The sequence below is a fragment of the Heterodontus francisci genome, chromosome 11 (genome assembly GCF_036365525.1).
Source record: "Heterodontus francisci isolate sHetFra1 chromosome 11, sHetFra1.hap1, whole genome shotgun sequence".
In the NCBI taxonomy this organism is placed as follows: Eukaryota; Metazoa; Chordata; class Chondrichthyes; order Heterodontiformes; family Heterodontidae; genus Heterodontus; species Heterodontus francisci.
Window position 1 is genome coordinate 46,473,547 of NC_090381.1, and position 27,089 is coordinate 46,500,635.

Below are 27,089 nucleotides of genomic sequence, written 5' to 3' on the forward strand. Positions count from 1 at the left end.
TTAGCTCTCCTCCATGTCTCTCCTTTCTCTGTAGCACTTCATTATCCTTCACTCACTTTTCTCTATTTCTTGTCCCAGCTTCTTTCTGTCTATTTAATCTGTCCTCTCTCCTCTTTCCTGAGTTTCTCCTTGTTTCCCTCTCTCCTTTCCTGTGTTTATCCCATTTCCTTTGTCTCTCCCACTTAATTTATGTTTGTTTCTGTCCATTTTCTCCTCTCTTTTCTGTTTCTCTGTTCATGTTTCTCTTTCTCTTCTGTGCTTTGCCCTGTTCCTTATCAGTTTGTTTCTTCCATTTTGCCTGACCAGTTCTGTCTCTCCTTTCTCTGTGTTTTGCTTTTCCTTCCTCCCTCTTGTTCACTTTCGACCTGTCCCTTCCCTCTCTCTCTCTTCCCTGTGGTTCTCATTGTCCTGTTCTCTTTTTTATCATGTTTCTCTTTTTCTGTTATTTTCATACTCTATTTCCATTTCTTCCCTGTCTTCTCCCTCTCTGTGTGTATTTGCTGTGATCCTGTCTCACACTTCGCTGTTTCTTTCTGTTCCTTTCCTCTTTTCCCTGTTTTCCCTCCACTTTTCCCCAGTTCCCCATCCCTTTTCCTCTCCCTCTTTGTTCTCCAGCTTCTTTTACTTTCCTTTTATGTTTCTTGCTGTCTTATATCGCTTCCTCTTTGCTCCCCCGTCCCTTTCACTCTTCCTCTCTTCTCTTTCTTTTCTGCATTGTGCCTTTTCTCTCTCTCTCTCTGCTCTTATCACTGATCATTTCCATTTCCTCTATGCTACCTTCACTTTGCTGTATTTCACCTTGTTTATTTCTCCCTTTTTCTGTTTTTTTCTTCCTACTCTGTTTTCAGTGTTCCTCTCATCTAATCTGTGCTTCTGCTTGTTTCCCTCACTCTTTTTCCTGTAATTCTTCCTATTCTTTCCCTTTGTGACTCCTCCTGTTCTTCTCCCCACCTTTGATTCTCTGTCCCTTTTTCTCTGCATTTGACTTTATTTTATTGATGCTCTCTAGTGGTCGGGACGATGGGCTGAGACCAGGCGAGTTCTCCCCATCCGGAGGGGGCGCTGTGGCCGGAGGTTCTCCCTGTCCGGAGGGGGTGCCGTGTCAGGAGGTCTCCGTGTCCAAAGGGGGCGCCGTGTCCGGAGGTCTCCCTGTTCGCAGGGGGCGCTGAGTCCGGAGGTCTTCCTGTCCGGAGGGGGCGCCGTGTCAGAAGGTCTTCGTGTCCAAAGAGGGCGCCGTGTCAGGAGGTCTCCGTGTCCAAAGAGGGCGCCGTGTCAGGAGGTCTCCGTGTCCAAAGAGGGCGCCGTGTCAGGAGGTCTCCGTGTCCAAAGGGGGCGCCGCGTCCGGAGGTCTCCCTGTTCGCAGGGGGCGCTGAGTCCGGAGGTCTTCCTGTCCGGAGGGGGCGTCGTGTCAGGAGGTCTTCGTGTCCAAAGAGGGCGCCGTGTCAGGAGGTCTCCGTGTCCAAAGGGGGCGCCGCGTTCGGAGGTCTCCCAGTCCGGAGGGGGCGCTGAGTCTGGAGGGTCTCCTTGTCCGGAGGGGCGCCGTGTTCGGTGGTCTCCCTGTCCGGAGGGGGCGCAGAGTCTGGAGGTCTCCCTGTCCGCAGGGGGCGCTGAGTCTGGAGGTCTTCCTGTCCGCAGGGGGCGCTGAGTCTGGAGGTCTCCCTGTGTCGGCAGGTGCGGCCGCTCTCGCGAGTTTGCTGAAGTCCCGTGTTTCGTGGCTGAAGAGGAAGCTCCACGTCAGAGGATCGATCCGTGTGGCCCGGCCTTGGTGTGGGAACGGTTGAGGCGCGGAGGAGATGGTAGGTGTGACAGGGGCATTACTCGGAGCTGTAAGTGGCAGGGAGCTGGATCCCAGCTGTAGGCCCGGTGTTATCATCACAAATTGACTGGGACAAGAGACACTGCGAGCGGCTGCAGAGTTTTCCCGGTCTGGGAAGGCCGGATCTATGGATGTGGTCGGCAGAGGCCGAGCTGTGCTTCATGTGTGAGGGAGGGATGGAGATGCAGCCAGGAGGGTTTCATAACAATAACTGTAGGCAGATAGCAGCAGGGCCTCCACCAGACTTTCCAGGTCTGTGATTTAACAGGGACAGTGTGTTATTGTGGGGTTTGGAAATACGTTTTGCTTCACTTTAGATGCAGTGATCATGTTTATATTATCTTGGGCATCTAACATTGAGCCCGCAGCTAGTTTGGACTAAGTTCTTGGGTTGGAATCTAATTGAAGTGGTTTAGTATCTTGTAACACAAAGATGAGGCTGACGAGTTCTCTAAATAAACAGTGAGATTAAACGCTTCAATTCTCTTAGAGTCAAAGAGAGATACAGCACTGAAACAGGCCCTTCGGCCCACCGAGTCTGTGCCGACCATCAACCACCCATTATTTTGTGTTCTGTAGGATTGCCAGCTATTAGTCAGGTCTGGAACGTTGTTGTTTACATGCCCCTTTAAAGCTCCCGTTTAAACGACATTGTATCTGAAGTCTAAGTAGATAAATCAAGGTACTGCAAATTTCTGGCTGCAGGTCAGAAGAAGTTATGAAGCGACTTGTGTACTTAAAAATAATTTTGCAGTTTATTATTTTGGAAGTTATTAATACCTGGAGTGTAATGAATATGCATTACGTGCATGATTTCTATGTAAATCAAGTGATAAATTTTGCTGTTCGACCAGTCTGGTGTATTGCTTCATGATGGTGTGACCCTGCCAGGTGGAAAAGATGTTTAGAATGTACACTAGCACGCAATTAGCATCTTGTTTCTGTTGGAAGTTCCTCTACTATCCTTGCTTGGTTTCACTCTTGCCTGTCAAATCATTGAGCATCTGCACAAATGATTGCTCTTCCTGCCCCTGCTTCGTTATCTCTGGAGTTTCCCAAAGATCTGTCCTTGGCTGCATTCTCTCTCTCATCTGCATGCTGCCCTGTGACAACATTATCCAAAAACATGGAGTCAGTTTTCACATGTATGAAATTGCCCACTTTGGCAGGAAGAATAAAAAAATAAGCATATTATCTAAATGGTGAGAGATTGCAGAATTCTGAGATGCAGAGGGATCTGGGTGTCCTAGTGCATGAATCGCAAAAGGTTAGTATGCAGAAATAGCACGTAATTAGGAAAGCTAATAGAATGTTATTGTTTATCGCGAGGGGAATTGAATACAAAAGTATGGAGGTTATTGAATACAAAAGTAGGGAGGTTATGCTTCAGCTATACAGGGCATTGGTGAGACCACATCTAGAGTACTGTGTACAATACTGGTCTCTTAAGGAAGGATGTAATGCGTTGGAGGCCGTACAGAAAAGGTTTACTAGACTAATACCTGGAATGGGCGGGCTGTCTTATGAGGAAGATTGGACAGGCTAGGCTTGTATCTGCTGGAATTTAGAAGAGTAAGAGGCGACTTGATTGAAACATATAAGATCCTGAGGGATCTTGACAGGGTGGATGTGGAAAAGATGTTTCGCCTTGTGGGAGAATCTAGAACTAGGGGTCACTGTTTAAAAATAAGGGGTTGCCCATTTAAGACAGAGATGAGGAGAAATTTTTTCTGAGTGTCATGAGTCTTTGGAATTCTCTTTCTCAAAAGGTGGTGGAAGCAGAGTCTTTGAATATTTTGAAGGCAGAAATAGATAGATTCTTGATAAGCAAGGGAGTGGAAGGTTATTGGGGGTAGATGGAAATGTGGAATAGTTAGTTCAGCCATGAACTTATTGAATGGCGGAGCAGGCTCGTAGGGCCAATCGGCCTACACCTGCTCCTAATTTGAATGTTTGCATGCTTATACCCAGTTCTACTTCTCGACCATCTCTCTTGAATCCTCCATTATCTGTGCTGTCAGACTGCTTATCTGACATCTTGTCTTAGAGCTGCAATTTCCTCCAGTTAAATCCTCAACTTCGATCCCTGTCAAAAACTTTACCCTTGACACTGATTCCATCCCCTTCACTGGCCACTCTTGTGGTGAACTAGGCTGTTGAGATAAAATTATGATATAAACTGTAAGAAATTGATAAAATTGCAAGATATTGCTATTTTCAGTGACCATGGGATTAAATAGTCAGAAATATATTAGCTTATTTTTCATTATGGAAATGCATTGGTAATTTAAATTAGTTACAGAAAAATCCATATGCAGTAGGATTGAACGATTAATGGTGGATTTTAACTGTTGTCAATGGAAATACTGTTCCTACCGAAAGATTTACTGTGTTTGTTTCTTCTCTTGAACGTAGCGAGTCACAGCGTATGGTTCATTGGAAGTCAATGGCCCTTTGTTACCATGCACAAGTGGCTGTCCATATATGAATCTGGACAATGAGTGTGGTTGGCTCAAGTTTCAAATTGATCAAACTTTCTGAACTTATCCAGTAAAACTCTGCTACCACAATTCTATGTAAAGAACTTTTTTGATATTTATATAGCACTTTTCATGACCTTAGATTAACCACATATAATATTATATTAAGTCTTCCTTGGAGCCCCACAGAGGCTAGACTTGGAGCACTTAACCCAGTGTCAGGATCAAAGACCCATATTTTTATGGGGCTATGAGTTCAGTCATGCTTGCAAAGCTGACTCATGGTTATTAAAGTAAAAAAATGCAACAGACTTTAATTGGATCAATTCATGAAAACTAAAGGGAATTCTTCTACCTATAAATTGGCTTCATGTTGGAGGGGACTGCTTTTATTTTTTTAAAAAACCGTGGTGCTGCATCTTAAACTTTATAATTAAGGCACAAATAATCTTACTTCCATCAAGTAAGAAGTGTTAAAATTGTGATGAATAAGAAATGTTTGGGTATAAATGTAAATGATAATGCAAAGTCGGCAGTAGCAATTAGACTCACCTTTTGCACTTCTCCCGATTTTCTATTCAGATGCGCTACTGCTTGATGCATTTATATCTCATTTGTTTAAACTGTCCCAATGTGCAATTTGTTTAAGTATCCATTCTTTGGCATAATATTAATGCTGTTTTAACTTTTGTTTTCTAGCCTTTGAGACTAGACATCAAACGGAAGCTGACCGCTCGGTCTGACCGAGTGAAAAGTGTAGACTTGCACCCAACTGAGCCATGGATGTTGGCCAGTCTTTACAATGGCAGCGTCTGCGTGTGGAACCATGAATCCCAAGTACAGTTGCTTTTTATTCTCTTCCATTTCTGGTGCATGTTACCATTGTTAAATAGTATTTAATAAAATATATAGTATTTCAGACCTGCTCACTGGGATTCTCTCCTAAAATTGCTTTGCTTCACTATCTGTTTCTCCCTCCTAAATATCATTTGGTGTTTTTCTTCTTTTCCCTCCCAAGAAAGATCCTTCTTTTCTTGTACGGTGCCCAGCTTTCCTCTTGTAAAACATTGACACATTTTTTATTGCTGAAGAACTGTGTATTATTGAAGTTTTCCTATATTTGAAATTTTAGTTTTTAATGAAGGAACTTTCAGTATGGGGTCAGATACTTCAGAAGTGAAAAATCATCTTGCATAGAATAGTAATAAGTAAATTACTTTCTTGTATCTAGTTCCCATGAATAATTAGCAGCATCTACAATACATTTTACACTGTATCTTTATGTAACATGAATATACAGGGTGATGGAATGTAAAGAAATAGATTACAAATCTTGCACTTCTGAGATTCAAGTTAGCACATCATGCAAATTCTCCCCTCAAGTGAATGAAAATTTAGATAGATTCATTAAGAGCCCAAATTACAAAGCAGCTCAGAATGAACCTCAATTTACAATGTCACTTAGAGAGACCACAGTGGACAATAGAAATTTGTCAGTCATGCTGTAGCAAATGCTGTTTTAAGTTTGTGTTAAGAGACCTCTATATAACAGTTCATATCTGCAGTTCCTGATCTGGGAATGCCTAATGTCACTGGGCAGAAAATATGGGTAAATATTTCATTTTCCAGCTCAGATATCCATTATGTGATCAAATTAAACATGTTTATATTTTGAGTACTCAAAGATAAATAGTTCTATCACACGGATCCATTTATTTAGTTCTCCTTGTTTTCATTTCTCAGTGTTGTGTAGGTTTTGTATAGTGTAAGCAAATGAACATGTATGTAATGTTTTAAATTGAATGACTTACAGTTAGCAGTGAAAGTGGGTTTTGAATAAATGGGTCACATTTTTTTGTACTATTTGTGTACTCTTCCAGACTCTAGTGAAGACATTTGAGGTGTGCGATCTGCCTGTGAGGGCATCCAAGTTTGTGGCACGGAAAAACTGGGTCATCACAGGAGCTGTAAGTACCTTTCGTTGTGAATTTTGAGAGTCCAAAGAAATGAGCTCCCTTGATAGCTCAGTCACTAAATATGCAGCTGGATGTGATTACAGAGCCATTCAGAACTGAAGATTATGGGAGCAATCCATAGTCTCTCGAGCTAGCTGATCTCAGCTAGACAGTGATGGATGGGATCAGTGCTTTTGGCCTCTCAGTCCCCAGTCAAGAGGATGACAACAACAACTTGTATTTATATGTTGGGACTGTTTTCCTTGGAGAAGAGAAGCTGAGAGGTGATTTGATGGAGGTATTCAAAATCATGAGGGTCTGGACAAAGTAGATAGAGAGAAACTGTTCCCACTCATGAAAGGATTGAGAACATGAGGGCACAGATTTAAAGTATTTGGTAAGAGAAGCAAAAGTGATATGAAAAACTTGCACATGCAGAGAGTGGTTAAAGTTGGCAATGCACTGCCTGAGAGTGTGGTGGAATCAGGTTCAATTGAAGCATTCAAAAGGAAATTGGACTTTTATATGAAAAGGAAGAATGTGCAGGGTTATGGGGAGAAGACGGGGGAATGGAACTGAGTGAATTGCTCTTTTGGAGAGCCGGTGTGGACACGATGGGCCAGATGACCTTCTGCACTGTAACAATTCTGTGATGTCGTATCTTTAACTTAGTGAAATGTCCCAATGTGCTTCACAGGCATTTTATTAAACAAAATTTGAGATGGGTAAAACCAGGCATGTTTGCTTCCCCCAATCACCATCCTTTTAAAGTGCATGTGTTGAACTTCTATTGAGAAGCTACCAGCCTAAACTGTGATGACCCATTTGAATTGAATAGCAAATTGACACTCAGTTTTATGATTCAGATTTGAATGGTTATTTGGTTGAGGAAGAAAATGATTGTTGACAACAGTGGAACCAGTAAGAAATCAGTACTTTCAGGAGAGAAGGGGTTTTAGAATTCAAAAATGGATTGGTGAAGGACAAAGTAACTTATTTTAAACAAACCTATATGCCTTAACTTAAAAATTGCCTGAACTTTAATTATTTGGCCAGACCTTCCCCCATGTAAGCTGTTTTCATTGGGTTACCGGTTATGAAAGTGACTCTGTTTGGTTAAATTAATCTTTTAAAAGGAATTTATGGTTTGGTTTAGTTTAGAGATACAGCACTGAAACAGGCCCTTCGGCCCACCGAGTCTGTGCCGACCATCAACCACCCATTTATACTAATCCTACACTAATTCCATATTCCTACCACATCCCCACCTGTCCCTATATTTCCCTACCACCTACCTATACTAGGGGCAATTTATAATGGCCAATTTACCTATCAACCTGCAAGTCTTTGGCATGTGGGAGGAAACCGGAGCACCTGGAGGAAACCCACACAGACACGGGGAGAACTTGCAAACTCCACACAGGCAGTACCCAGAATTGAACCCGGGTCGCTGGAGCTGTGAGGCTGCGGTGCTAACCACTGTGCCGCCCTCTAAATAAATGTTAGATCATATTTTTAATCGAGGATTGAGGTAGCCGGATTGGCAACAGTGTTGCTGTTTGTCACATAGCTCGGGCTAGGCTTAGAGCAGAAGCCCTGGCAATGGGCAGAAAAGTCACAAGCGCTCCTTTGATTGGACAAGCTCAGTAGTAACAGAGAACATCTGGGTGGGCAGAAAATTGTCAAGCTTTCTGGTTGTCAGTCAGTGCGTGTTATGTGATACCTTCTGGAAGGAGACAAAAGTCATGTTTGCTGCAGAAGAGGGAGAGAATTCCAAGGAAGAACAGAAGACCACAACCCAGCTCGTTTACTCATAATTCCCTAGAAGATTGTGCAGTTCAGTGTGTCAGCTAGTCTTGTTTCCTGTATTTCAAGAAGGCCTGCTAAATTACTTTTCAACGCCGCCTGTTGAGAGTTAATTTTGGAAGATTCTAAAGATCCTGCCTGCGTGTGCTCGGAAGTTGGACTGTGTGTCAGTTTGGTGCAGTGTGTCTAATCTATTTATTTTTTCAGGAGTGGGCAAGTGATCTACTTGAGTGTTTTTTTGGTCTGTAATAGAGCTCTGATCTAAAAATCCTTTTTACTTTCTTGGTTACCCAATATGTGTGTGAGTGTGAAGGGACTAAGGTAAAGGGGACTTTTTAAAATTTAATGTTGGATATTTAAAGATTTGATCTATGTGATGTTGTTTTACTTCATTACTAGTTAAGACTTGTTTTATAATAAAACTGTTAATTTTGTTGTCCAGTAAAGAAACCTGGTTAGTGTGTTTTATTCTTGGGAAAACAGTGTATCTGATTTGACTGTGTCAGTAAGTGGGAAAATGTAAAGAATATGTTGTGACCTGTGGAGAACTGGGACTGAATTAACAAAGCACTCCTCCCACCTTGGAAAGCAATTATGGAAAATAGATTAATTTCATGGTACTTTGATACCTTTATTACACATGTACAAAGAATCATCTTGTCCTTCAGGTGAGATAAGTGAATCGAGGTTATGTCTGCTGTTTATGTGGACAATAAAAACATGGTGGAGTGGGCATTGTGAAAGAGTAAGATTAAATGGACACTTTCATCTGAACCAGTCTTTTCACCTTTATGGTGTTATAGAGTTGATCAAGGATTCATGTACGTTAAAATTAGAAATTGGGATCTGGAATATAATTACAGTGATTAGTAACTGTTGTAAATGTAGACATAGGAATTATTAATGGAAAATGTGGCGAAAATGTCACAACAGGAAGTAGGTTTTATAGACAAGGAGTTCCTACCAAAGAGACAACATTTCTTTGTATATTGTAGATATCTCAATAATGGTAAAAGTCGCGTCTCCCATTTCCATCTGTTTGATGAGTTATGTTAGTTCCATATGTGAATTCACTTAATTTGTTGGTCACTGTTAAGTCCCTGCCTTGCTGCATTTTGATGTATTAGTAAAAGTCAGCTTCTTTGTAGGGACATGAGGGGAAGATTATCTTAAAAATAAAGTATCACATTTTATTGCGATTTTCAGTTTAGTGCTTGCTCTGTCATTTTGAAACAGTGGTCCACAGAAACTGTTTTATATCTTAAATTTGCTGAAATGTTTAAGGACAAAATAAAACCTAGCTTTCAGAAGCCAATGGCTATTCTTGGATTTTCATGGCATAATTTGTTCTGTTGTCATTTAGGATGATATGCAAATCCGTGTATTCAATTACAACACACTCGAGCGAGTTCACATGTTTGAAGCTCATTCAGATTACATCCGTTGTATTGCTGTTCACCCAACTCAACCTTACATCTTGACCAGTAGTGGTGAGTGTATATTACTTCAGACTTATTTCTTAACTTTTCTAGCTTTTCAATATTATATCTGTAAAATTAATATATAAAGTTCTTATTTTTGATCAAAAATCTTTTGATTTTGTCTTTGGTAGTTATAGAATCTTGCTGATTTATGGAATGCTTTCAAAACCTGGTAAATTGTTTCCTTGGTAGATGACATGCTTATCAAACTGTGGGACTGGGAGAAGAAGTGGACCTGTACCCAAGTTTTTGAAGGACACACCCATTATGTTATGCAGATTGTCATTAACCCGAAGGACAACAATCAATTTGCAAGTGCATCTTTGGATAGGACCATTAAGGTATGTGAACAAAGTTGAAGAGTGGAGCAAAGTCATTTGGAAGGAAGAGTTGAGACGCCTTTTATATAGTAACTAAAATTTATCAGAGTAAATGAGCATAACGCTTAAAGCCCTTCAGCCTAAAATATGGAGACAAACGTAATGCTGTTCTGGTGTGTTGAACATTTGGTTTTGAATTTTTTGTAAGTGGTTTGTATTGTACTTTTTTTTGGTAAAGATCTTGTGTTATGTAAATTGTGGGTTGATCTTATTTCAGGTATGGCAACTTGGCTCATCCTCACCTAATTTCACCTTGGAGGGCCACGAGAAAGGAGTGAACTGCATTGACTACTACAGTGGTGGTGACAAGCCGTACCTGATTTCTGGAGCTGATGACCGTCTAGTTAAAATCTGGGACTACCAGGTAAAGAGAAATTATTAGATTGGTAAGTAATTGTTCATGCAGGTTGAGTAATTATGTAGGATTATTTTATTGTGAAAGGCACTGGATTTTATTTAATACTAAAGTTTTGATTCTGCAAAGTCCTGTAAACATTTGAGAACTAAACTTTGCTTCTGTGATATAATTATACAACAGCTTGACTCTATTCTTCATTTTGATTAGAAAGCAAAACATTTAGCCACTTTGGCCAATAGCTGACAAAAACACTGATGCAGTAACTAGGGCGGCACAGTGGCGCAGTGGTTAGCACCGCAGCCTCACAGCTCCAGCGACCCGGGTTCAATTCTGGGTACTGCCTGTGTGGAGTTTGCAAGTTCTCCCTGTGTCTGCGTGGGTTTCCTCCGGGTGCTCCCACCACCAAAAGACTTGCAGGTTGATAGGTAAATTGGCCATTATAAATTGCCCCTAGTATAGGTAGGTGGTAGGAGAATATAGGGACAGGTGGGGATGTGGTAGGAATATGGGATTAGTGTAGGATTAGTACAAATGGGTGGTTGATGTTCGGCACAGACTCGGTGGGCCGAAGGGCCTGTTTCAGTGCTGTATCTCTAAACTAAACTAAACTCAGTATTTCCACCAACATAAGAGAAACTACGATACTTTGAATAAAATTGTCAATGTTTGCAAAAAGCCTGCACATTGCAGCACAAGCCAGTGAACTTGATCACCATTGCTGTGTGCATTGATTGCTCCATTGCCAAATGCACTAATCCAACTAATATTTACTATTTCAAGGCTAAAATATTATAAGCATTGTATATTTTAACTGAAATAATGCTGTTTTGGCTGTAGAATAAAACTTGTGTTCAGACACTGGAGGGCCATGCTCAAAATGTCTCTTGTGTCAGCTTCCATCCTGAACTTCCAATTATCATCACTGGATCAGAAGATGGTGAGTATTGTGCATATTGTAATAATTGTAATTAATGCTTACTGTATTAAAAGTTCCAGTTTAGTTTTGCACCACTTGCTGTATTTAAAAAATCCAAGCAATTACTTTTTATAGGATAGATTTATTGTAGTTGATTTTTTTGTCTTCATATAGTATGGACACCTCTCAAAAGGGCAGATGGGAATTGTACCCGTTATTGTAAATTCTACCTTGCAATTATATAATTATTTTATAAATCAAACATCCTAAATAGTCCTATCTCAACAACAGCTTGTTTTTCTAAACATATATCAATAGATTGTGAAATGGAACAGTCAAATTTTGGAATGGAGTGTGGAAATGCGACTGCAGTTCTTGAATACTGTAACTCTGGTAACATATCCATAACTCTCATCGTTTGGATGAAAAGGCTGTTCCTCTTAACTTCATAATTTATTAACTTTTGACCTCTGGTATTTAAATTCTTAATCATAGCAAATAATGTCCCTCTCTCAAAGGTTGAAGAGAAATTTCAAATAGTCATTTGGAATTTTCCATACCTCTGTTGAAAGAATTGATGATTTCAACTTTTTTATGATTGAAACATGGGTGTTTTTGATTGACTTAGAGGGTGGCTATCAGTCGCTTAGTGAAAGCAAAAACTTGCTGCAAAGTATAAACCAAGAAACAATTTCAAGGACAATGGGATATTACTGATGAAAGTTGTTGTATGATTGCCTTAAGAGTGATGCCACTTTAAGACATCAGTATGCAAATGAGCTAAGGACCAGGATGTATTCATGTAACTACAAGCCTGAGTCACTCTGCAAATGTAACACCTAGAGGAATGTATGAATACATATATTTTTCCTGTGCAAAGCACAGAACAGAGTTGTACTATTATATAAGAATGGGAAGGGTCAATTATATTTTTAACCAAAGTTCTAGCTATGGCAGTTATTGAATGATGCTTCAGACAGATTGTCTGCAGGCAGAGCTCAGTCTGAACATCTCTATTGCTTAAAGCACTTAAGATATTTTATCTATTGTGAAAATTATATATATGTACATAATAGTTTAGCTATTAATAAACCTGTTAGAGATCTTCAGCATAACTGGACTCCACGCATCTTATTTATGTTGCATCAGACAACATAATGAACCCATTATATGGTGGCAGCTGGGGTAACGAGACAAAGTCTAAGCTTGAAGACCATTGGTAAAGCAGTTTGGAAGATGACCCTTCCTATAGCCAAAAGAGAGAAATTTCAAAAGAAATACTGGCTCAAAAAGTGGCAAGAAGAAAGAACCTACCTTCAGATGTAGAAGACAGCGCTGAACGACAGGCTGCAAATAAATTCCTGCGATCGGGTTAGTCATTGTGCCAACAGTCGAGGGATACTGGTTTTTAAAAAAAAACAAGCTTTGAAGTGCTTAAAAGATTGAATTTTCTTCAAAAGTTCCATTTAAAAAAAAAACAGGGAAGACCCGATTCCTCTCCCAGGCCGATCGAAGTCGGCGCCATTACAGGTGATGTCCCGATAAGAAAAGGCGTGGGAAACCTATGAACACTGCAGAGTCACCATTTATGTAGCCAAAGTTTAAAAAAAAAATAAACCACTCGAGCATGAAGAAGAGTCGCTATTCATGCAGCCACTGCTATAAATAACATGAAACTGCTCGAGCATAAGCAAACTCTATCAAAACAAGCAATTAAACTGCCTATTTAACAGTTGTGTAAACAGACAAGCTTAAGTGCTGTAAGCAAGATAAACAGAGAACACTATCAAACACCTGTTACTCTCCATCCAAGCAGCTAGTCTAGACAACAGTGAGTTTCTTAAAGGGGAAACAGCGCAGAGTAAATAGAACAAGTTTTAAAACCAGTTTCAAGCCACAAATAAAAAAATCATAAATAAATGTTGTAGGCACACACACACACACACACACAGCTGAAAAAGTTAAATATAGAGTAGAAAGCAAAAGAACAGCAGAAAGATGGATGCCAAATTTCCCAGCATGAACTGGAAGGCCATTGATATCCTATCTGAGTTCAAACTTTTTAAACAAAGAATACAGTTACGCTTCACAGACCAAGTAATTGTAGAACCAGAGAAGCAGGCTGTAAAAATACTGACAGCAGTTGGAAATGAGGGGTTACACAGAATCAATACTTAAATGAAGAGGACCAGAAAGATCCTGCAAAGATATGGAAAGTGTTAGATCAGCTCCAATTAAAAGTGAATTTTAGAATTCACTGCCAGGAATAGACCAGTTTGTCAGTAGATGCCGTAGTAAGGGCAATGAATGCCACTTTTCAGAAACTGAGCTGTTGGAGCAACTAATGGAGCTGGTGATTGTCTCAACACCCATTGAAACATTTCAGAAAGGCCTCTTGGGGGAAAAAGAAAGGTCACAGCATTGAGGTACTGCTGGAAGATGGCAGGAAATATGAAGCCGTTGTAGCCGAACAACAGCATCTGCAAGCACTAGGTACAGCCAACAGTATCGGCACGATAACCAGGTGGAAGAAAGCTGTGGGGTTTGTCCCACTCACACAAAGTGGTCCTGCATTTCGAGATCTGTGCAAGGCGTGCGGTGTAAAAGGACACTGGGCCTGCCTATGCAAGAAATCTGGCTCCAAAGACACAGCCAAAAGTCACAGTAGGACACAAGCAAACAGAAAACAGTCAGTGGGAAGCCGAACATCTGGTGCCCTGACGGACGTCAGCTCAGTTGAGGTCCTCTTCTTCCACTTAAGTGTAGCATTCCTTCTTGTAGGTTTGCTGCACCTGGGTGAATAATCTTAATTTTGCACATACCAGAACGTGAGACTGAATTGTATCATAAAAGGCAAACACTATCAGAAATAAAAGCATCATTTAAGAATAACTACATCCTATGGGCTTTTAATGACCTAAATGTGAGAAGCCACAGACTAATATGCATTTGGAATCTGTAATCATTTTGTTGGTAACTATTATATGAAAAGATATGAAATTGAATTAATAATACTGAATGAACCAAGAAAATATATTTATATTCTAGCTGCATTGCAAACCGGAAATATTTCATCAATAATTATGATCAACTGCTGCAGAAGCAAAGTGTACGTGAACATGTGTATCTGTGTCAATCTGTCATAGATGAAAAACCAGGACAACAGCACAGATTTCCTCACTAGTCCTGCATTAGTTTTCAAACGTGCAAAAAAAAAACTTGCAGCCAGAAGTTAGAGCAATTACACTGTGGAATAACCTTTGCACATGAAGGACCAGGCCAAAAACTGAAGACGGCAGAGGGGCGCTCCAGTGCGGCTCATGGTTCAGCGATGCCTTCCTGCTTGCTTTCCTCCAGGCTGTGCAGGCACGGTGGGAGTTCCTTTTCCCCAGCGATGGTAAGAAATGGCCCTCCCACCTGACCAAGGTTGCCTGGCTGGAGGTGGCAGAGGAGGCAAGTTGCTGGGGGGCCATCCGGTGTCAAAGGGTCCAATGCTGGAAGAATCATTCCTCCAGCCAGCCAGAGCCCTTCAGGCCTCGTGCGCACAGAGTTCGACTGCCAAAGTCATTCACAACTAAAGGGCAATCTGATCAGCAGGCTTCCTCCAGTTAGGCTGCTAGCGCAGAAGTGGCACTGCGAAGGAGCACCTGCAAGTGTTTCCAAAAGCCACCCTGACACAAATGGGTCTGCATGGGTGACACAAAACTGTAAAAACTCAAATTTCTATATTTTCTTCACTAACGTCTGTTGCTTTTACTATGTGAATGACGTGTGCCAGCATGTACTGATTGTGTCTCCTCCCTTTACATCATTGGCCTTTCAGAATAGCCAATGTATAGAATAACATCATTGCCATGTCAGTATTAGTCATGTGCACCTCCACAAATGCAGTAACATGGAGAATGGCTCAGTCTGCTGCTAACCTGCAATGGTGGACGCAAAGGTTTACGGATGCGGACTGCTGCACAACAGGTGAACGAGGGTGCTATGTGGCTTGCAAAGCCCATGGTGGTTCCTATGGCATGGAGAACCTTTGATCAATAAGGCATTGCTGGGCATCTGTTGCCTGCTGCTCACCCTGCATGCGGTGCCTGGATGCCCTCTCTATTCCCATGTGCCTTTCTTGCTGTAAGTCCTCATTGTCCGAGGAGGAGTCCTACTCATGTCTCTCCTCATCCTGCAAGGACTTCACCACCCCCCCCCGGCAATTGAGTGCGTAGTTGTGCCGTGCACAGGAAACAGCAGTGATTCAAGATGCCCTTTCCGGCTCGTACTGCAGGGTACCACTTGATCTATGCAGGCAGCGGAAGTGCATTTTCAGTATACCGATTGCCTACTCAATGGTGCCTCCTGTAGCTCCATGGCTGGCGTTATATCTCTCCTCTGCAGCAGTGTTGGGCTGTCTCGCCGGTGTCAGGAGCCATGTCTGCAAGGAGTAGCCCTTGTCTGCAAGAAGCCACCCCTTCCTCTGAGCCAGTTCGAGTGTGCAGCAGCGCCAGCTGGGACTTGCGCAGGATGAAGGCGTCAAGGCAGCTGCCTGGAAACCGGGCACAGATTTGCATAAAGCTGTTACGGTGATCACATACCAACTGTACATTGAGCAAGTGGAAGCCCTTATGGTTTACTTCTGTAGCGGTCGCTTGGCGGAGGCCTTCATAGCCACATGGGTACCGTCTATGACCCCTTGCATCTGTGGGAATCTGCGATGGAGCTGAAACCGATGACCCTCAGGGTCTGGCTCCCAGGGTTCGTCATGAAGCAGACATAGTCACTGGCCCTCCGGTAAAGGGCATCGGTGATCTCCCTGATGCAGTGGTGCACTGCTGACTGAGAGACCCCACAAAGGTCTCCAGTGGGCCCCTGAAAAGTTGCAGAAGCATAAAAGTTTACAGCCACTGTCACTTTGAGGGTCACAGGCATAGAATGTCCACTGAAGCCCTTGGCCACAGGTCAACGAGCAGGGCACAGAGATGTTTCACCGCCTCTCTCGACATCCGCAGTCGCCTCTGACACTTTGACGTCTGCAGGTATGTCACGCGGGACCTGTAGATGCGTGGCAATCTGTAGTGGTGAGCTTTCCTTGGAGGCAGCTGCTGCTCATGACTGGAGGCCTCTACGTGGCCTGCACCTGTCTGCTGGTTTTGCCTCACTAGAAGCGGATCAAATAATATCGGATGAACCATCCCATCTCCAAGTTGCAATTAAACTCGGTTCCTTTACTGCTTCAAAGGTTCCTAATAGGGCAGCCATTGATGTTGACTGTTAGATCAGGTGTTTTCATGCATCAACTATGTGGCGTGGCATGGAATTGCCCGTCTTAGCTCCCACTGAGAGTGGCACAGCATGACCACATTAAGATTGTAACAGCTGCATCAATTGCCCTACCAGCCATATAACCTTTACATGCCTACCGTTTCTGGCACCATCCCCACACACAGGGTGATTGGAGTGCCATTGCTCCTTCACTCACAAACAAACAATGGCGCAGAGCAGCCACCGTTACGGAGGGAGGGTACGCAGTACCTCTCTTCATGCCTGCAGAGCTGAGACCGTGGCGTGCCGCCGCCGGCGGTATATGGGGTGGGCCTTCCTGGCTTCGAGGAGTGTGGCAGGCCTCTCCCGGAAGTATTTTCTGGGCTCCCCTACCATGACCTCCGCATCAGGGGGGTCAGTAAAATTCAACCCATTGTGTTGATGCTGTCAAACAACTGGAAGCTTTTGCTACTGTTAATATCATGTGCCCAAAGAAAGTTGGCAAACAAACACTCAGGGTTAAGATTGACTCCGGAGCTTGTGCAAATATGCTACCAATCCGAATCCTGAAGGATATGTACTGGAGTTGTTGGAAATTAATGATGCAACCAACACATGCAAAGTTGTCTACATACAATGGGTCACCCATCCCTTGCACTGGCACACTAATAATGCAAGTCGGCATGGAAATCACAAATATTTTACCTGGTAGATATGAGTGGACCAGCAGTGGCAGGACTACCAGCATGTAAGGACCTCAACATCATAACTATCCACGAAGTCACCAAGGTACCAATTACAGCAGAAGAGACCAGTGGTATTTGCATTGAGTCAAGTTCATCCAGGATCTCAGTGGTCTGGTTTGGAGAGTTATCAGCCCCTTCTCGGATGCTGCACCAAAAGAATGAAGATCCAAATTCAGATGGTGAAAGTTCTTTGTCAACAGGCAATGTTTCCTCGCTCTCCAGCGATTTTAGCAGAAGAGATTGATGTTGACGTTGCCACTACTGAGGCTGGCAGTGGGGAGCATTTCCAAGGGGAAATCTCCAAGGACCGAAACCAGTTTGCAGACTCTGGCCAGCATCAAACGGTGCAGTCTGGAAATCTAGCAACAGCACGACTCGACCACGCCTTCACCTCTGCTTTCTAGAGAACCACCAGCACTGTAACGAGCCAGAACAGATCGGTACCTCCATGAGGCCAAGTTCCCCTCTCCTGACAAGACCTCGACCTTGAGCCCCAGGCCTTCAGACAAGGAGGATGAGAGGTGAAGGACACGCAATGTCCTGAAGAGGCAGAGGAGAAATGAAATGAAGCATTGTATGTTGGCTCTGAGAAATGAGGTGCTGGAACTTTCCAAGAACGACAAGGCCTCAAAAGTGGTCATCTTGAGAAAAGCAACAGAGTATGTTAGCAGGCTGAAGGCAGAACAGCAGAAACTGAATGCAGAGAGGGGAAATTTCAGAAAAAACAGCAACAACTTATACGCAAATTCCCCAAGCAAAGGTTGTCAAAGCACCAAAGCAATATATGGACTTTTAAGCCTCTGCACGTATAAATCTCTCAATCCCTATCCTTGTACCTGTAAATTTTATAATCTATCATGTATAACTAATTTTGATATCTAATTTTTGTGTTTTGTAGCATACGAAACTTATCTTTGGAAAGAAAGGGAATGTTGTATGATTGTCTTAAGAGTGATGTCCCTTTAAGACATCAGTATGCTAGTGAGCAAAGGACCAGGTTGTAGTCATGTGACTATAAGCCAGTCACTGCAGCTATAACACCGAGAGGAAGGTTCAGTAAATAGTTTGCTCTGTACTGTACATAATAGTTGAGCTGTTAATACACCTGTTAGAGTGTCGAAGGCGAGGTGAGTCGAAGAGACTTAGCAGTTGGCAGGAAAAAAGACAGAGGCGCAAGGGGAGAGCCAACTGTGCAACAGCCCCGACAAACAAATTTCTCTGCAGCACCTGTGGAAGAGCCTGTCACTCTAGAATTGGCCTTTATAGCCACTCCAGGTGCTGCTCCACACACCACTGACCACCTCCAGGCGCTTACCCATTGTCGCTCAAGATAAGGAGGCCAAAGAAGACCTGTTAGAGATCTTCAGCATAACATGGACTACATGCATCTCATTTATTTTGCATCAGACAACATAACGAACGCATTGCACAAGTAATTATAGATGACCCATGCAATGTCTCAATAACCTGCTATTTCATGATGTCACCTGTTTGCTCCATGTTGTGAAACACATCAGTAATTTTTTTTCAGAAAACCAGCATTGTAAAGGCAGGGAAAGATATTCTTAGGTTGTAAAAGCAGTTTGTATCAGAATTCTGATACTTGAATGTATCCCTCACCTAGTTCAGTGTTTCTTTGTGTTATTTTATTTGAAGGGCAAATCTTAAGTGTGTTAAAATGCTTTCATTTCTTTGTCCATTTTCCCTTTTACTATGGCAGGAAAGGATTTTGATCATCTATATTTGTAGACAGTCAAGCAAGAAAATAAAATGTGATGTAAAACTAGGGACTCGATAGGCCGAATGGTCGCCTCCTTTGCTGTAAATAACTCTATGTATGACCAAGAGTGAAAGGAAATTATATTTAAGTTATATTTGGCCTTGCTGAAGCAGCATCTGGTGTATTGTGTTCAGGTTTAGTCTTTATATTACAGGAAAATGTAAAATTATTGGAGGGAGTCCAGACGAGAGTTATGTGGCTGATTTCTGAACTAAAAGGGCTGTGTTTTGAGGAAAGATTGTTTCTTCCCCAAGACTTCATTTCATGGGTATGGAAACTTTGAATAGAGGAGAACGTTTCTGTTGGGCTCAAGATTCAAAGACTAGCATTGCACAGTTTAATATTAAGGACATCACAGGAAAAGAAGAAACTTAGGCAGTTTTAGTTTTGAAATAAGGGGGTGATCGAATTGTGAATCAGTTTGCCAGTTAAGTTGGTGGAAAAGGAAACAAGTTTTAAAGAAGGACTGAATGGATTCTTCTTAGTAAAGAGATATAGGGATAATAGTTCTAGAATCATGTTTGAGAAAAAAAACATGAGACATTTGAAAGAATAAGCTAAATGAACCAATATTCTCTTCCCCAAAATATTAGTATGTTACTATGTACATAACTGACCAATCGTTTTCAATTCCGTAAAGGTACTGTCCGTATCTGGCATTCAAGCACTTATCGTCTAGAGAGTACGCTGAATTATGGGATGGAACGAGTCTGGTGTGTGGCAAGTCTGAGGGGCTCCAACAATGTGGCACTCGGTTATGATGAAGGCAGCATCATCATTAAAGTATGTGAGCCAAAATACCTCTGTTTTGAACATTTATAATCTGCAGTATGAAAATGTAATTCTTTTGTGCTCCAGTTATTTAATGGGAATTTGAATGGTGTGATGTTGGTTTCTTACGCATTCAGAGAGTACTACAGGTTGGCTATACTATTTTCTAACTACCTGTCTAATACATGTAGGTTTGTGACTGCATTATATCAAGTCTGTTTGATTAATAAAATATCACCATGACTTGATCTGTTGAGTTTATCATTGCTGACAAATTTTAAAGTAATTCATACTGTAAAATGTGGGGAGGTTCTTCTTATGATCTTTGTTTTAGTAGGGTGATGAGAAATGTCTGAACTGATAATATTTAGGCATATTAATTTTTGAGATGAAGCATATGCTTACTATGCAGGGAGTCATACCCACAATCACCTGTTTGGAATGTAGTTGTATTGTTCACTAGTTATAGTGAGGTTCTTGGGGAGCCATCGAATTCTAATGTATTTCACTTACTAATATACACACAGGTTTAAAAACAAAGGCTTATATATAAATACTTTTAATTTTTTATACAGTCATTTCAGTTTTAAACTTAAAAAATTTGTGGTGAAATTTGTGCTCCACAAGGTGAGGAATGTTTCAGGGAATGTAACACGCTTTCACTTTTGTGCCCAATATCTGTGTAAGTACTCCCTAGAGCAGATGTAAGTGAACAATAGAAGCAAGGTAAAGTTTATATTACTCTACCAAGCACTGTATCTAAAATTCCTTCACCGACTTCAGAAGATTATACCTTGCAGTATCAGTGTGAAATTTCCATTCCCCACACTAGCTTATCCTATGCACTCCCTGAGTAGTTCACCAAGCTACAAACAACGGTTTATGTGCACTGGATATAAATTCACATGGAGCTGGGATGAGGCTGCTGAATTACTTTCGATTAAGACCCTTGTAACTGGTAGAGAGGAAACTTTCATCTCAGTCTGGATTTGAACCCAGATTTTAGGAGAAAGAGTCCCATGCTAACTCCACTGCTCAGTTCTTCCTGCCTCAGCCTCATCCATCACTTGAAAATATTTGTGCTTTTAACTAGTGAATGTTGCACCGTTTAATCCACATGTTGTTCTGACTTTGCTTTCAAATACGATGGAACTGACAATTTTTGTCAACATTTGTACTAAATTATTTTAGCTTGGCCGTGAAGAACCTGCAATGTCTATGGATGCTAGTGGTAAAATTATTTGGGCCAAGCATTCTGAAATTCAGCAGGCTAACCTCAAAGCAATGGGAGATACTGAAATAAAAGATGGTGAAAGACTGCCCTTGGCTGTGAAAGACATGGGAAGCTGTGAGATCTATCCACAGACAATTCAACATAATCCCAATGGAAGGTATGGCTTTAGTGCAAAATAAACTAAAATCAATATTTAGTTTTTATTGAAGCAAAGATGGGGAAATAGTTATAACAAATTTTAACTATTGGGGCTGTTACTTGGATAACTTAGTAAGTTTTTTTTAAATTTAGGAAATTACTGTTTGTAATTTTAGTGAACTTTGCTTTAGTTTCTATTTGAAAATAACATGTTCACAAGTCACCTTTTTTTAATGAAGTATTGGAAATGGCAGTAAAAAGGAAATACAGCCTCTGTCGTTCAGGTTCTACATATGTCACTTAACACCAGGAAATGGGACAATCAATAACTTTTACCTCCCTTGCACCAGTTAAGATAAATAATAAGACAAACTGCAAAAGAAAATAATACATTGTTTATCTTTCAAAGGGGGAGAACCATCTCCCAATTCCTTTGGAAAAATCAGGCCCTTTTTTCTCTTCTAAGTGTAAATATCTTTATTATTGCTGTTAGTTACCTTTATTCTTCAGTGCTGAACTGGATTATACAGATTTCATAACTCAGGTGTTTAGAGTTGTATATCATTACAAGTTGAGTTTTTTTTTGCTTTGCAAGTGAGATATTTTAAGAATATGAAATTATTCACACATTTCAATTTTGATATTTAGGTTTGTGGTGGTCTGTGGTGATGGTGAATACATTATCTACACAGCAATGGCTTTGAGAAATAAGAGCTTTGGATCTGCACAGGAGTTTGTATGGGCACACGATTCTTCTGAGTAAGTAAAATTCCAAGTGCGTGATTTCAATCTGTGATCAGGAAATAACTGAATAACTAATGGATTTGCTTTTATTTTCAGATATGCAATCAGGGAAAGCAACAGTGTGGTAAAAATATTCAAGAATTTCAAAGAAAAGAAATCCTTTAAGCCTGATTTTGGAGCAGAAGGTAATGAATTTCAGTTTACACAACACCAACTGTATTTAAGGAAGATGATGGCCAGAGTTAGCAAATATCCCTTTCCTGTAGAGTTTTGAAAACTGCCCATTCTCCATTTTGTTATGGCCAGGAAATGGAACTTTTTCCCAGTTTCCTCAAAAAAAAAATCATGTACCTATGTAACATTTTGTAAACTGTACTATTGAGAGACTTTTGGGTCAAACACTAAAATGAGATGATTGCCAACCATTTTTTAGTAGAACCAGAAAGTCGTCATACGTTGGAAATAAAAGTGGAGGAAAGGAATTTGACTGTTTCTGACTCTAGTATTTAAAATTGAAAGGTTCACTTGGAAATGGTTAAATACTTTTATAGCCAATCTGTAATTTGTATGAAATGCTATATAGATGGAGAGTTTAAAGTGAAGAATTAAAAAAAATATTTACATGAAAGATGACTGCTTTTTGATGAGCAATACATTATAAATCAATTATGTAAAATCTTGAACTGCAATTCAAATAAAAGATGCTCACACATTTATGAGTCACACACTTCAGGCTGGTGAGGGACACCTATTTTATAATTCAGAACTAACATGATACCTGTGCTGATGTCCTCTCCCTGATGGTAAGTTAGAAAGTGTCTTTGTGCTTTGAACTGTATGAAAGTAGAAAGTGACTAGAGACCCTGTTGAGAGCAGGAATTAGAAAGGAGAGACAGCTGGAGCATAAACAGAGCAAGATAAATGAGATGGATGGGATCAAAGGAAAAGTACATTGGGTTAAAAGAGGAAGTGAGCAAGAAAGAGAGAGAATGAAGGATTATCAAATACCATGTAGGTCTTACCGGTTGAATTATTTAGTTTTTCATGCTGCTGATTTTGGGTGATTCACAAGGATATGATGTAGTTAGACTATGAAGACTGATAGTAATTTTCAGTTTTATGTAGCATGGGCCAGATTTAAATTGTTAAAATCTGAAGATTGAGTTCTGGAATGCCAACATAAATACATGTTTTTTCAGATACATTTACAGGCGTTTGGCTTATTTTCCTGTTATTGTTTTGTCTGGCATTCTTATGGAGTGAAAATTCATTTGTTTGACCCAAAATTTTAAAGATTTTCATGTTCACAGGCATCTATGGTGGGTTCCTGCTGGGTGTCCGCTCAATGAATGGCTTAGCATTTTATGATTGGGATACCACTGAACTCATCCGCAGAATCGAAATACAGCCCAAACATGTAAGTGATGTGATCTGACGATTCGCGGTGCATAGAGGGATAATGTTCCAATATAAGAATAGAATTTTATTTTTAAGTACTTATCTTGATTTAAATAAATCACTTTTTTTAGAATTTTAAGTTTATGTATTTCCTCTGGAATGATTTACTTCTGAAGTTTTCTTAAAATGCAAATTTATGCAACTTATTTGAGCTAATGATTTTTGTATTGCATTCTTACTAGCTGGTAGATATGCTGCCATGGCAATTAGCTTCTGTATAAGTGTATTTATAGTATTGATTTATTGCTGCAGTTCATCTTGAGATTTTGCGCTGGATGCATCCTAGGAACGTAGTTGGAGCTTGCTGCATACAACGCCTTACATTTTCTGCCCATAATGCTGATGGGAACTCATTTAAAATGAATGGACTGACATTGGTGTTGTAGTCAGAAAGCCTAGGGCAGCTTGTGTATATGGTTGGAACTTGCTGTCCACAATCTCTGTATATGCTTGGAGTTGTGGAGAAGTGATTTAAACTAGAAGAAATTAGCTGAATTTTACTTGAGGGATACCTTCTAAGTATCTTGTGGAAAAGACTGCCATATGCAGGATTAATATAGACTTTGTTGAATTATTCCAAGTTCAATGGGGTAGAGGTAGAATGTGGTTGGTAGCAAGCGAGTAGAAATAGAAATGGTCTGAGTTCTGCATGAATTTAAATAACCAGTAATGGGCCTTTTCCTGTGCCTACATTCAAGTGACAGTAGTGTAGTGTTTATGTTACTGATTATAGTTGTATTTCAATTCTCCTCTCCCAATTGTCACTCCTTTCCTGAAAGTATTGACCCATGTTAGGATGCAGATTCATGGGCAGCAGCTGCCCTCCGTTCCCTCAAGTGACAGTTTATCCTCTGAGTCCAGACCTTGAGTGATTGTAGATTATTCCGCGGTCCAGGGCATCACGGCCAAGCCTGATCTTGTTTTCGCACATGCTCTTTCCTCTTGGGATCACTGGATAGCGATCAGGCTTAGGAATCCAGGCTGATTTTTGTCCTTCCCCAACCCATAGCCACTAAGACCCATTGAAATGCCTATACCACTATCCTAAACAAGATCAGACAATACAAGATCGAACTAGTCAATATCATTTGATACAAAATTTTGAGTGCATTTGCTACAGCAATATTAATCACCTTAGCACCAGATAGCAACATGGTACTCTTTTTCCTTGCAGATATTCTGGTCAGACTCTGGTGAACTGGTGTGCATTGCCACAGAGGATTCCTTCTTCATTTTGAAATATCTTGCTGAGAAGGTGGCTACGGCACAGGAAACACATGAAGGAGTTACAGAGGATGGCATTGAAGATGCCTTTGAGGTAAGATGCAAGTACTTAATGTTAGAATTGAGAAGTTACTTAGAAGAAACAATGAAAATATGGAAATCATAGGCTGTAAAAGCTGCTTGAATAGAACCTGTCTGGCACAGACATGATGGGCCAAATGGCATCCTGTGCTAAAAATCTTCCTATGTTTCTAATTACAGGAGGCTGTAATTATGCTGTTCAAAGCTTGACATGTTTCTGACAATGTGTTTTGAATCTTTCTAACTGTTTGGTACTGAGCAAGGCTTTCACTGAGTTATTCGATTTGTTTAATTCTTTTGGACATATTTTTTCCAGGTTCTTGGTGAAATTCAGGAAATTGTGAAGACTGGATTGTGGGTAGGAGACTGTTTTATCTACACCAGCTCTGTGAACAGGCTTAATTACTACGTTGGTGGAGAGATTGTCACCATTGCCCATCTTGACAGGTGAGTGGGAGAGCAATGGGAAATTCACATGGCATACATATAAAACTCTATGAAATACTTCGGCAATTTATTTTTAATTGTTCATGGGATGTGGGCATGGCTGGCAAGAACCACATTTATTGCCCATTCCTAATTGCCCTAAGGGTGGTGGCGCGCCTCCAACTGTTTGTATGGTTGCTCCATATATTACATACTATTCAGCGAATATTCTGGAAGAAAGCTTCAAAAATTTGTAATGTCTAGTGTGTTGATGTCATGTCATTTACCGGATCAGTTGCAGCCATGAATATGAAAAATGAAAATATTCTGCATTTGACAGCTTGCAAGTGAAAGTCAGCTACTTTCCCCAAAGCATACCTTGGGAACAGGAGTGACTGATTAAAACTGTAAACCAGTGACCATACAATTGTAGCATAAAATAATAATGTAACAACCGACTGTAACTGTTCACACCTACGTAAATACTTTCTAACTTCCTTACCCTTTAAAATGAGCTTTTCAGTCTTAGCTGAAAAAAACCTTTATTCCTTTGCATGTTAGAATACAGTTCCATGGACACCAGTTGCCCTCCTATCCACTACTAGCCATCCTTTATGCATGAAGCCTAAGACGCTGAGTGTCAGCAGGCTGTTTACCACGGATGCGTCAGACAAGCCGAATCCTATTTTCATCCAGCATTCACTCTTATGATTTCCAGCAGGAATGTTTGGTTGTGACTGATGCAGGTGCCTTGTATATTTTTGTCCCTACTCCCTAACCTAGCGACTTTGTAACCAGTTGTGCCTTAATTAAGATCAGCTAGCCTAGCACAGACCAAGGGTTGATCTGGACCCATCTCTCTATGGCTTACTCTATATTTACTTGGTAGGTTATAAGGGGAGCTGTGAGGAGTTTGCGAACTAGCCTTGTGTACAGATGAAAATTACCTGCAATATTCAAGCTGCTATTTTTCATTGGTCCTTAATGTTAAAATGACAAAATTCAAGTGCCAACATTATCTTTTCAGGACTATGTATCTCCTGGGTTATATCCCAAAAGATAATCGACTGTATTTGGGTGACAAAGATTTGAACATCGTCAGCTATTCTTTACTTGTCTCTGTGCTCGAATACCAGACTGCGGTCATGAGGAGGGACTTTTCCATGGCTGACAAGGTTCTTCCCACAATTCCAAAGGAACAGAGGACAAGAGTAGCACACTTCCTAGAGAAACAGGTTAGATGGAATATAGCCACATTAAAAGTCAGGCATGCTCCTTGTAGACACTTTCATTCAACAGAGGCGTTTCTCAGCAGAACGATCAATCCACACCTTTGAGTCCCTTCGTAATATGTAACATTGTATAATTTTAAAAACTCAAGCAGTTAAATTACAGTTCTTGAACACTTCTGTAGCTGCTGATAGTCTCACATAAATAAGATATATAACATCAAGCTTTAACTATGACAGTGGAAGACTTTTATTTTTGGATGCATAATTTAGCTGTCCTGAATTGAATGATACGAGCAATTTTTCTTCAGTAATGTGAAAGACATTCCAAAGTACAAGCAGAAGGACAAACTGATTGTCTAATGATAAAGGAAAATTCTTGTATATCCATGCATATTCCAAATGAATTAAATGCTTGTTTGTATTAATTTGTATTCTGATTTGTCTAAAATGGATTGGGATATGGAAAACTAGGCATCAGTAGTAGGTTAAAAAAAAATTCCACTGGTCCAAGATGCAAGCCAGCAGGAAATATTGTTTCGATATTGAACAATGGATCCACAGATTGAAATTTGGTGGGTGGTGGAGGAGAGAAAATCTTTCGGGAAAATTTACTAAGAAATGGAAAATAGCAATGGAGGGAAGAAATACAAAAGTAAAAATAATGAAAATTTATAGTGATAAAATCTGTACTTTTGGCTACAATATCTTTAATGACTTAATAATGTGACTAGTAAATTTCTTTGTACTTTTTGTTTATCTAGAAATCAATGTTATGTGTATTTTAACCTGTAGAGCTGTGTTTTCATTTGT

General features: G+C 40.6%; 1 protein-coding gene across 1 annotated transcript in view; it reads left to right on the forward strand.

Annotated features, from left to right (window-relative positions):
- The first annotated feature begins 1,414 nt into the window (after positions 1-1,414).
- Positions 1,415-27,089, forward strand: part of copb2 (COPI coat complex subunit beta 2) — a 36,344-nt gene continuing 10,669 nt past the window's right edge. The window contains exons 1-15 of the mRNA XM_068042105.1: positions 1,415-1,796; positions 4,996-5,133; positions 6,177-6,263; positions 9,421-9,547; positions 9,731-9,879; positions 10,136-10,282; positions 11,114-11,213; positions 19,612-19,754; positions 20,934-21,133; positions 21,763-21,873; positions 21,955-22,043; positions 23,169-23,275; positions 24,491-24,634; positions 24,938-25,068; positions 26,075-26,282. Of these exons, the coding sequence (XP_067898206.1) occupies positions 1,794-1,796; positions 4,996-5,133; positions 6,177-6,263; positions 9,421-9,547; positions 9,731-9,879; positions 10,136-10,282; positions 11,114-11,213; positions 19,612-19,754; positions 20,934-21,133; positions 21,763-21,873; positions 21,955-22,043; positions 23,169-23,275; positions 24,491-24,634; positions 24,938-25,068; positions 26,075-26,282 (1,884 nt within the window). The 5' untranslated portion in view covers positions 1,415-1,793. The remainder of the gene's footprint in view (positions 1,797-4,995; positions 5,134-6,176; positions 6,264-9,420; positions 9,548-9,730; positions 9,880-10,135; positions 10,283-11,113; positions 11,214-19,611; positions 19,755-20,933; positions 21,134-21,762; positions 21,874-21,954; positions 22,044-23,168; positions 23,276-24,490; positions 24,635-24,937; positions 25,069-26,074; positions 26,283-27,089) is intronic.